The 12,551-nt window shown below is 42.7% G+C and overlaps 1 protein-coding gene across 2 annotated transcripts in view; it reads right to left on the reverse strand.

Moving 5' to 3' along the window:
- The window catches only part of LOC126141537 (probable cytochrome P450 6a13), a 104,165-nt gene that overhangs the window by 34,429 nt on the left and 57,185 nt on the right, over window positions 1–12,551 (reverse strand). For both annotated transcript variants that reach the window (XM_049915251.1, XM_049915250.1), the window contains exons 3-4: window positions 11,880–12,230; window positions 2,437–2,662 (exon numbers count right to left, since the gene is read on the reverse strand). In XM_049915251.1, coding sequence (XP_049771208.1) covers window positions 2,437–2,662; window positions 11,880–12,230 — 577 coding nt within the window. The remainder of the gene's footprint in view (window positions 1–2,436; window positions 2,663–11,879; window positions 12,231–12,551) is intronic.

Here is a 12,551-nt window from a genome sequence, read left to right on the forward strand (position 1 = left end):
GTCGAGATCGAATGACTGTTAGCAGAATATGGAATCGATGGGTTCAGGAGAGTAATACGGAACGCCGTGCTGGATTCCAACTGGCTCGTATCACCAGCAGTCGAGATGACAGGCATCTTATCGGAATGGCTGTAACGGATCGTGCAGAAACGTCTCGATCCCTGAGTCAACAGATGGGGACGTTTGCAGGACAACAACCATCTGCACGAACAGTTCGACGGAGTTTGCAGCAGCATGGACTATCAGCTCGGAGACCATGGCTGCGGTTACCTTTGACGCTGCATTACAGACAGGAGCGCCTGCGATGGTGTACTCAACGACGAACCTGGGTGCACGAATGGCAAAACGTCATTTTTTCCGATGAATCCAGGTTCTTTTTACAGCATCATGATGGTAGCATCCGTATTTGGTGACATCGCAGTGAATGCACATTGGAAGCGTACATTCGTCAGCGCCATACTGGAGTATCACCTGGCGTGATGGTATGGGGTGCCATTGGTTACACGTCTCGGTCACTTCTCGTTCACATTGACGGCACTTTGAACAGTGGATTTTTCATTTCAGATGTGCTACGAACCGTGGCTCTACCCTTCATTCGGTCCCTGTGAAACCCTACATTTCAGCCGGATAATGCACGACCGCATGTTGCAGGTCCTGTACGGGCCTTTCTGGATACAGAAAATTTCGACTGCTGCCCTGGCCAGCACATTCTCCAGATCTCTTACCAACTGAAAACGTCTGGTCAATGGTGGCCGAGCAAGTGGCTCGTCACAATACGCCAGTCACTACTCTTGATGAACTGCGGTATCGTGTTGAAGCTGCCTGGACAGCTGTACCTGTACACGCCATCCAAGCTCTGTTTGGCTCAATGCGCAGGCGTATCAAGGCCGTTATTACTGCCAGAGGTGGTTGTTCTGGGTACCGATTTCTCAGGATCTATGCACCCAAATTGCGTGTAAATGTAATCACATGTCAGTTCTAGTATAATATATTTGTCTAATGAATACCCGCTTATCATCTGCATTTCTTCTTGATGTAGCAATTTTAATGGTCACTAGTGTAGAATGCTATTGCTGTTGATGTCCAGTTTTAGCCAGGTCTCTGTTCGTAGTACTGTGTGGGCGTTATTAAAACGTACAAGCGAGACTGATTCCGGAATATTACCAGAGATGCTCCGGCAGTTAAGTAATACCGCATTAACATTTTCTTTCCTTGTAACATTTTCTTTCTGTTTACTTAAACAGCACTAAATGGAGGGGACCTTTTGGTTGGCAAGTCAACAATTTTCCTTGTAACATTTTCTTTCTGTTTACTTAAACAGCACTAAATAGAGGGGACCTTTTGGTTGGCAAGTCAACAATTTTCCTTGTAACATTTTCTTTCTGTTTACTTAAACAGCACTAAATAGAGGGGAACTTTTGGTTGGCAAGTCAACAGTTTCCAGCCATGGTGCCGATACTTGGGAAGCAAGGATGAGTATAATATGCGCACCAGAAACATGACAAACAGTTCTCACCAAATCTTTTACGAAATCCTTTAAAGATCCAAATAAGGGCCGCTCGACTCGATTCGGGTAATGTGGCAGAGTCCAGTTCCCACACTACAAGCCAGGTTCTGTCTTGCAAACGTGTCAAACACGCCAAAACCTCTGCGTAGTGCCCCGGCCTGCCCAACCACGCTTCCACTGATTCCCCAGCGTCAAACGGACGAGCCCAAAGATCACACCATGCCGACCCGATCGATCAATCGACGCGTGCCGGCACGGCTCATTTGTTATGACGAATGCTACGCTCTGTAACTGAAGAAAAATGTTTCAAATGGCTCTGAGTACTATGGGACTCAACTTCTGAGGTCATTAGTCCCCTAGAACTTAGAACTAGTTAAACCTAACTAACCTAATGACATCACAAACATCCATGCCCGAGGCAGGATTCGAACCTGCGACCGTAGCGGTCTTGCGGTTCCAGACTGCAGCGCCTTTAACCGCACGGCCACTTCGGCCGGCTGTAACTGAAGAGGTTTGTATTCTGTGCTGTCTGTCTTACGGGCTTTTGAAGGGATTTCGTTAAGGGAGATAGTACAATTCTTCACCCGATATCGGAGGACGATAAATCCACAGTCAAGATCGTCAGAGAACCGCCTGAGCCACTGGTTGAAGCCTTCCACTTTGTTCCTAACCAGATGACCGCGACTGGGTCTAGGGACGATGCAGCAAAATGAATGCTGCTCTGCTTGTACACCACGCACGTCTTCATCAAAGGAGCCAGCCGCCTGTAGGATTAGAGGATTGGCGCTGTAAACTTGTGGCTGCCCGTATTTAATTCTTGATAATTTCACAATTTCAGTTAGTGCGCTCTGATTAACCATTTTCATAGGAAGAAATGTCATCTTCCTGCAGACCTTGCTGCATACTTTTAGTGGCTTGCGTGTACTTACTGAGGTCGGTGTCCGGTGAGTGAGAAACGTTCTTGCCCTGGTCAGGACTCTCGTGGTCAGGGTCGACGTGCCCCTTCTCCTGCAGCTGAAGCAGCAGGTTGACGAAATCGTTCCTGACCACGCCATTCTTCTTCCTGTACTCCACGGTCTCACGCACGACGCCCATGAAGAAGCGCTCGTGTTCGGGACTCAGAAATTTTATGCGCAGTAGGTAACCAATACGCACCTGCAACACAGAATTGAATATTATTACGTCAGACACGTAAGGTACGTTCACTTCTTCCCTTGCCGGAGACGTAAATGAAATCCGCAGAGGTGCATCGGGAAACAGTTAGATGTCTATAAGTTATTATTTTATCCACAATGGCTTGTGAAAACCGCTGGTGTTTTCGGAAACCAGTGAAGCAGTAACCTGAAATGAGTCATGCTAGTAGCACATGTGTCCATGACGTCGTACGTAGACTGGCTCATTGTTAACCCTGGATAATTGCAACGAAGGTGGTCTCTATTAATGTAATAGTGGTCTTCAGTCCTGAGACTGGTTTGATGCAGCTCTCCATACTACTCTATCCTGTGCAAGCTTCTTCATCTCCCAGTACCTACTGCAACCTACATCCCTCTGAATCTGCTTAGTGTATTCATCTCTTGGTCTCCCCCTACGATTTTTACCCTCCACGCTGCCCTCCAGTACTAAATTGGTGATCCCTTGATGCCTCAGAACATGTCCTACCAACCGATCCCTTCTTCTGGTCAAGTTGTGCCACAAACTTCTCTTCTCCCCAATCCTATTCAATACTTCCTCATTAGTTACGTGATCTACCCATCTAATCTTCAGCATTCTTCTGTAGCACCACATTTCGAAAGCTTCTATTCTCTTCTTGTCCAAACTATTTACCGTCCATGTTTCACTTCCATACATGGCTACATTCCATACAAATACTTTCAGAAATGACTTCCTGACACTTAAATCTATACTCGATCTTAACAAATTTCTCTTCTTCAGAAACGCTTTCCTTGCCATTGCCAGTCTACATTTTATATCCTCTCTACTTCGACGATCATCAGTTATTTTGCTCCCCAAATAGCAAAACTCCTTTACTACTTTAAGTGTCTCATTTCCTAATCTAATACCCTCAACATCACTCGACTTAATTCGACTACATCCCATTATCCTCGTTTTGCTTTTGTTGATGTTCATCTTATATCCTCCCTTCAAGACACCATCCATTCCGTTCAACTGCTCTTCCAAGTCCTTTGCTCTCTCTGACAGAATTACAATGTCATCGGCGAACCTCAACGTTTTTATTTCTTCTCCATGGATTTTAATACCTACTCCGGATTTTTCTTTTGTTTCCTTTACTGCTTGCTCAATATACAGATTGAATAACATCGGGGAGAGGCTACAACCCTGTCTTACTCCCTCCCCAACCACTGCCTCCCTTTCATGTCCCTCGACTCTTATAACTGCCATCTGGTTTTTGTACAAATTCTAAATAGCCTTTCGCTCCCTGTATTTTACCCTTGCCACCTTTAGTATTTGAAAGAGAGTATTCCAGTCATATATATATATATATATATATATATATATATATATATATATATATATATGTACAAGAAATGCTTGGAACAACGCTTCGGTCTAAATATTATTCTTTAAAATATTTAATATGATCGACTAATAATAACTAACAGAAACTACAGTGTGTTGAGATATATATCTTATGTAGAGTCAGTATTTCCCATAGAATACGTTTACTATTCTCAACTGCGACTACCATTAGTCCCACAGGGAAAGAAATCCACACGAGGAACAGCACGAACAATTAAACCCAGGGGTCTGCAACCATCGATTTCAACCTAGTTCCCTCGGGAAAAAAAGAAAGAAGGAAAGAAAGGGAGGTGAAACGTTACGAAGCGTCATCCGTTTCGGACCAGTAGAAATAGTTGTAACACTAGATTATAACGATATGTTACTTACACAGGGTGGCAATTACTGAACTCCACGAAATAAAATAGTCTGAGTTAGGATGACCAAACCGCACGGTTGGCCGCGGGCTATAATGGGAGTCGGTAAGCGCATGCGCACTCGCAGGACTTTTACGTGAATATGGTCTGTTTTAGCGACGAAGGCCACTTTCATGTGTTTGGGTTCATCAGTAAATTGGCGCATTTGGGGGACTGAGAATCCGCATTCAACGGCAAACTAATTGCAAAATGAGTCAGATAAGATATCTCTATGGTGCGAGAGTTGGCAATTGACCCTGAATAAAGAAAAGTATGAAGTTATTCACATGAGTACTAAAAGAAATCCGCTAACTTTCGATTACGCGTTAAGTCACACAAACCTGAGGGCTGTAAATTCAACTAAATACTTACGGATTACAATTACAATTAACCTAAATTGGAACGATCTCATAGATAATGTTGTGGGTAGAGCAAACCAAAGACTGCGATTCGTTGGCAGAACACCTAAAAGGTGCTTCAGGTCTACTAACGATACTGCTTACACCAAGCTTGTCCGTTCTATTCTGGAGTATTACTGTGCGATGTGGGATCCGATCACGTGGGACTGACGGATGACATCGAAAAAGTTTAAAGAAGGGTAGCTCGTTTTGTATTATCGCGAAATAGGAGAGATAGTGCCACAGACATGATACGTGAATTGGAGATGGAGTCATTCAAACAAAGGCGTTTTTCGTTGCTAACGGATCTTCTCATGAAATTTCAATCACCAAATTTCTCCTCCGATTGCGAAAACATTCTGTTGGCACCCACCTACAAAGGGAGAAACGTGGGAGACCACCCACCACACAGCCCTGACCTAGTCCCTTCGGACTTCCAGTTGTCTGGGCCATTAAAGGATGCAATTCGTGGAAGACATTTTGAGGACGATGAGTAGCTGATCCACACAGTGAAGCACTGATTCCGCCACCAGGACAGGGATCAGAACCGACACAGCATACACGCCCTCGTTTCGCGCTGGAGGAAGGCCGTAGAACGGGATGGAGATAAAACATCATTCTTTCGTATGTGTAATTCTCATTATTTTCAATAAAGAATTGTTTAAAAGAAGAAAATGCGGTGCGTTACTTTCTGGGCAACCCTCGTATAATAAAAATCAGACCTCTGGTGATAATCTCAACTACCAAACGGAATCAAGACACCGAGCTTTATTGGCCACCTTCCACTATTTGAATATTTAAGTAAGGTGTATCAGCAGCTAACTAGTTGGTTAACTTATTACAGTCTTTTATGTTAATATCCAAGTTTATTTCCACTGCCAGTCCACATCTATGGCACCTGATTCATTCAATGTTTACACTGTACTGTTGGTGCAGAAATAACTATCAATTTTTACAATTTTCACCTTAGTAACATTATTAGATCAGTATCACCCAGGTTTAGTTTGTATATAATAGAGAGAGCAGAGCGTAATAGTTTTCGAAGTGACCGCAGTTCCTCAACAGAACACTAGCAGCGCGCTTCTCGCATCTTCCGTGTTGCCCGCGTTAATTGATTTCCTTAACCGTCTTAGTATAAAGACGTCGGTCACTGCACACGCTCCGACAACAAGCAGAACGCCTCGTAGCTTGTGTTATGAGCTGATACGATTATTATTATGCTGGTGACAGGCACAAAAGCGTGCCGGCTTTCGGTAACTCTGACCGTCAGCATAACCTTCCTTTCGATCATTGGTGGCCCCCAAAACATGGTAAAAATGGCTTTTCATTGTATTAGAATACATTAATTTTATTAGTTTTCATCATTAACTTTTATTTTATTCTCCAGTCACTTCACGACCCATTACTTTTCTGCATAGGACCTACCAGGGACACCGTCTGTTGCTTGATCGGTAAAGTGATGACAGCTCGTGATTTTAACATAGGTCAGCCCTGTTTTTCGCAGTTGTTCCACGTTATATGGGGACTGTAGCCATCTCTTTTTCATTTTAGTTACCACTTCGCTGTTTTTGAATCCAGCATCAGTTTATGATTCCTAACTCTGTTCCTTCGTATATTAGTTTTTGCTGGGCAGTTGAGGGTTGAAACTTTGCCTAGCCACGCGAATTATTACTCTGCTAAATTCTCTAACAGCTCCCTATGTCATATTGTGCAGGATTGTAGGTAACCTTCTTTTTGTACGAAATTATAAATCTCTTTTATAAAATAGGTACAGGCCCGTTCTTTGTGGGGGGTATGTGATTCACACTTAGTTACCTAACTAGATGCGTCATATTTTATTCCTTGTTCAAGTCTATTCTCACTGTACTTTACTATATGTCACATAACTTCAGTTCTCCATTGTCAAAACATTAGGAATTTATAAATTTTCCTGTAGAGGTACTCACCAGAAGACGCAACTTAGAAGCTGCGGATGCGGTCAAGTGGGCCTCTAATCTACTTGAGTAGATACAGCTACAGCGCACTACTGGAATTTTCATTCAGTGTTGTATTTTAATACCCTTAGGACCTTATTTAATTGATTTGACATCAATTACGTATAACCTTAGTCGGTGTCGATGGAACGTTATACCCTAGCGAACCTTCCTTCTCGAAAATCCGAAACATCCGTTGCGTTACTTCCATATGCCTGTACCTCTGGTGCATGGTATAACTGGGCATCCTCTAGCATTGCTTTTCGTCAACAGTATCTGTCGATGCCAGTGTTATTTTTCGAATTTTGGACGGGTCAGTATTATCTCAGCTGCTTTTCTGAAAACTTTCTTATAACTTTATACACAGTATGTTGGATTTAAAGCTAAAATTTATGAAAAGGAATTACTTTATTTTCGTTGTTATAAAAGGTAAGTACAAGTTCTGAATGTACAGTTAAAATCATTAGTTGTAGAAACTTTTGAAATTACGAACTTTTCGCACTCTTAAAATTTCTGTTATTAATTGAGCAATACTGTACTGGTTACTACGTTCATTTCTGGATTCATTTATAAAATAATCATCGAAATTAATAATGTAACTGAAACTATTAGAAATCCATTTGTTAAGAACAATTGTAAACCCTTTGGAATATTTTTATTTCCGCTGAGTGAGACTGTCGTAAGCAGGCCTCTGATGTGATCGGACGTATTTTTGTATTTTGTGCGAACAATGTAATTTCGGCTTTGTTAATGTGAAAAATCAAAAGACTTTATGATATACCAAAATGTGACAAAATATATTAACGTAACAACAAAAATTCTCCAGCAACAATCTTGATATTTATTTATTTAATCAATCCAGCAGTGATGACCTAAAATGTGACGTTTTCAGCTTCAAGAATCAGTCCCCTAGACAAGAAGGACTGGAGTCAAATCTACACGAAAAGCTAAGTAACGTCAAAAGTTTATTGTATTATTCGTTCTTCTCAAATTTTTCATGAAAGACCTTGCTTATTGTGGACAATAGGTGCAAGTAGGTAGGAGGGGGCTGATTACAATAGTCCTTTGTGTTTTCATCTGTTTTCTTAGGTTTACCTCGTACAGTACTGGAGAGGAAGTGTTGCGTCCTGAAATACATTTCAATTGGTCATGGTATTCGCGAAATTGTAAAAAATGTTAGACTGATACTGAATAAGGCTTCATTTACATTGAATTGACACTCACTTTTCTAGAGACTGTTCGCAGTTTTTCTTCTATCTTCTATCAGGACATGTGTATCAATACATTCAATCAGGTTAATATTTTACCAGTAAGGATGTATTTGTATCAGTTACTCTTTTTGTTTCAAATTGCTGGTGGTTTATTATCTGTTCTGCTTTCAGAACAAAATAATGGTGATAGGGCTAACACCAGCCATTTTAATCAAGAATAGTAAGTGGTAAAAAAATACTATGACGGGAAAAACGTTACGCTGACTGCCTGTGTCAACTACCAGGGAGGGACAAACTTGTACAATTATTTAATAAGAAACCACAACACAACTGTGCACAGAATTTTGACCCCCTTTAGAATCTGGGCAACTATCTTGTACTTCTGAAGGCAACGTAACTTTTTTCAAAGGTACCAGATTTTAATCTGCTACGTTGCTGTTCGCACTCTAAAAAGTGCTTCGGTAAACTGCAATACATTCAGGAGAACATTGTAACGACTACCCAAAGCACTAATGAGGACTCGAGGCATACCGGTACAAAGGTTAATTCAAGGACTGGCTACCTTTACCGTGCCTCCCTCAGTGAAATGGTATATTCCTGTGTACCCCTGATGTTCTAAGATTGCCGATCACTGGTCAAACGTCCGCTTTTAAATAGCACTGTTAGAGACTGGGCATCAGAAGGACGTAGCGAGCATGCCAATAGAAGACGGTTTAATTCTTATCCCTGGTATCAGAACATCTCGTTTCGTTGTTGAATACATGTCTTGAAGATGACTACATCCGGTGATTCAGCTGACACTACCCGTGGGTTTTATACGACCCGTAACACCAACCACGTAGCATTTTCATATCCTCTCGCTTATTGTGACACAGACACAGACGTAAAAAAAAAGGACGAACAGTTTAAGAAAGGAGAACGAAGTTAGATAAAAATTCAATAAATGAATTAATTGTTAGAAATAACATACGTCCTCTAAGTTTCAAGGTACTTCGCTGAAGATCCAATTCTATGTAGAAGAGTAGGCTAGCTTAGCAGACAGTTGTAAAAAGATACATAGGTAAATACTTCTAAATTATTATACTCGACCATCAAAAAACCTTCAACAGATTCAAGGTTCAGCCGAGTCCTGTCATCATTCCACTGTGTTGTAATGAGCGAAAATACATCTTCTACTGCTGCGTTGTGTCCCCATATGCTGAAAAAGTTTTCGCCAAGATTTAACAAATCTGAACAACAATCAACAGACTTACTTTGACAAAAATACTTGGCCCATGTTTAACTAGGAGATAACCCACTAACTTCAGCATCATTACTATTCAGTTTCAGAAACTGTCTAAAACTACACAACTGGTTAAAACATTTTACATCTTCAATTCAAAAAGCTTTAAATTTATCTTGTAATCACAAAAGGCATTTTTCAATATCATTGTAACTAACTTCGTTCTTAAGAGACATCCGTTTGAAACAGGAAAAGCCGTCAGACATACAGAGCCATCGTTTAAAATATTCATGGCACTATTCCACCTTCTGTTTAACCTTTAGGCAAATGAATGTTTCATTAAATTGGTTCTCAAACACCTTACATACTGTATCTAAAATTTCAGTCACATCAAGCACAGAACTGCCCGTCTTTTCTATCTGCATAGCATTGGAAGTGAACACAGACGTCAATGATTATAAGTGCCATACGTCGGCTTCGCTTAATCTATTCTCAAAAAACTGAAACGAAACCTTGGGTGGCTGGATTTCAGACAGAAAGTAAGATTTCAGAGAAGGATATATTTCCAGTACATTTTTAATGGCCGGGAAAAAGAGGTAACCACCTAGTTTTCACATGCTGTTCCTTTCTAACAGCGTATATAGAAAAGTATTTATGGACTGTCACAATGCCAGATAATTTATGAAACTCTTTCGGTTACAATAAGCAGCAAACACTCACACATGAATGCTGAGTACATGACAACAAATCTACGATGCCAAGCCAAGAGAATATGAAAACGGAACTGAAAATACGGAAGAGAAATTTTAAACAGTCGATATCTGCACTTGCTTATGGATCGATCCATGAGTGGGGCATCGATAAAATCAAAGAACCTGCTGCCATCTATAGGTAAGGAAGTCCATTAAATTTCGTGCATGCAGCCACGCAAATAAAAATTTCCTCCACTGATATTTCGGCCGCGTATCGTCCGGCCGTCCACAGAGTGAGTCACAAGACTGACGACAAGATGCCAAGCGGGGCGTTATATGCCCCACCCCGGCGGTATTGCGCATGCGGGTCACAGATGCTGGTCGGTGGCACAGAAATACGTTTACACATGCGTCGCCTGTGCCGAAAGCGTACAGCATGGAATCCGACTCTTAGAGGTAATTAAACTGCAGAGAAGTCATCATGGTGTCACCGCCGCCGATCATACTATTTCCTGTCGTTATGTAGACAGGAGTGACACCACCAGCAGTCGACCACTGGTGTAAACGCCCAGAAGATGACCCTCACGTCGGGTTGTAACCGGTTGGCGGTGTAATAATAATAAATGCGATTAAGACTGTTTTTGAATAATTGATGAATGTCTGTAATCCTTCGCCACAGGCGGCGCATGTGTAAACGTATTGCTCTGCCGCCGACCAGCATATGTGACCCGCCTGCGCAGTACGACCGCGGTGGAGCATATAAGGCCGCGCTTGGCGTCTTGTTGTCAGTCTTTTGACTCACTCTGAGGATGGCCGGACGATACGCGGCCGAAATATCAGTGGGGGAAATTTTATTTGCGCGGCTGCATGCCCGAAATTAAATGGACTATTCATAGCGCCACGAGAAGTTGAAATTGTATAGGTAAGGTATTTAAGAAAAGAACGATAACAATCGCAAATCAAATTTTTATTACGGTCAACTGTGCGCTAAAGAAAGACAATGAAAAAAAATCCATATGGACCGTGGGGAAAGAGATAAAAAGGAGGACATTTCTGGATTCATCCAGACGTCTGGTCACCCTACTCTCGCTCAATATGTGCAAGCTATTAGTCCCACAGAAAGAAATGAACAGGATCTTTTTGTAGGAAATTTGATGGAATAATTTTTTTTTTATAGGAACCGTTTTCGCTAGTGGCTGTAGCTTTGGAATTATCCGACGAAAACCTACAAAAGTGACCCTCAAACGTCGTTTTCTTGACTAACACGAAAACCGTGGCTTCCAGCGAAAACGTATGCCAGTACGAAACTTAACTGCAATGAATTTCTTACAAAAAGATCCTGTTCAGTTTCTCTGTAGGAAATTCTGTATGAATTTTTTGGGATTTGAGGTCCGCCAGTTACGCAAAACGCCGTTTTCCTCAGTACCCAAACATGTTTCGGCACCACTGTGCCATTATCAGTGGGTTTTCGTTTTTATTTATTCTTTACATTTGGTGAGCATGAATTTTCTGGACCACTTTCGTGTCAATTACTACAGGTAGCTTGTCATGTTTTCGTGTGGCAAGCACTTCCATTCTCCGCATCATGCTGAGGTGTTGTGATGCATACGTAGCTATAACGAATATTTTCCACAAATAATGTAGTAAAACGCTTTTCACTACACCAGAACACAGCGTGATTTTGGTATGAAATTCTCGCTCGTGGTTTTTGAAGGCTGTGCGGGTTGCGTAAAGCCTTTCGGTAGGTGCAGCTGAGTCACTGTGTACATGGGGGGAAAGATGGCTATACAGGTTGATCCAGCTGCCCCCTGCCGATGGGTTTCATGCAACCCACAATAACCACCACGAAGGATTTTCATATTCTCTCGCTCACTATGCGCAAAGTATTAGTCCCACAGAGGAATCGCTTTTAGTCTCAAATAAGCAGAGCGTGTGTACGTTACCAGCACAAAATTGAAGAGGTTCCGGATGGGCGAGGTGAAGAGGCCGCGGCCCATCCTGCGGAACTCGGACTCGGGGTCCCGCAGCGAGTTGCACTGGATGCCGAAGGCGCAGGTGCCGATGACGTCGGTGGTGAACCTGGCATTCCACTCCTTCATCTCGACGTCCTCGCCGCGGTCGGCGAGCGGCTGCAGGGCGGCGACCATGTCGCGCGCGCACGCCTCCATCAGCGGGAACATGAGCTTCATCTTGCCCGACGTGAACGTCGGCGTCAGCTTGGTGCGAAGCGCGCGCCACCGCGGCCCGCCCAGGTTGAACAGGTGCGCGCTCAGCGGGTCGTGCTCCTCGTCCACCTGCAGACACAGGAGGTCGGGCGACACGGGCCAAAATGGACCAGGTGCTCACAAACACCAGAAGGCACCTCAGTTTCAACCACATCTCTTAGAGGAATCATCTACATCGTACTGGCCTGGTCGCAACACCATTGCGCGACTCTGTTGGAGAAGAAGGTGTCAGTCACATTTGTCTTGGCTGTAGAAACACATACATTGCCACAGGCCTCCTCCTACAGCTTTTGGATCATCTCTGGTTGTTGTTTGCTGACTTGTATCACCGTACTAGTTCAAATGGCTCTGAGTACTATGGGACTTAACTTCAGAGGTCATCAGTCCCCT

The sequence above is a fragment of the Schistocerca cancellata genome, unplaced genomic scaffold, assembly GCF_023864275.1.
Source record: "Schistocerca cancellata isolate TAMUIC-IGC-003103 unplaced genomic scaffold, iqSchCanc2.1 HiC_scaffold_718, whole genome shotgun sequence".
NCBI lineage: Eukaryota > Metazoa > Arthropoda > Insecta > Orthoptera > Acrididae > Schistocerca > Schistocerca cancellata.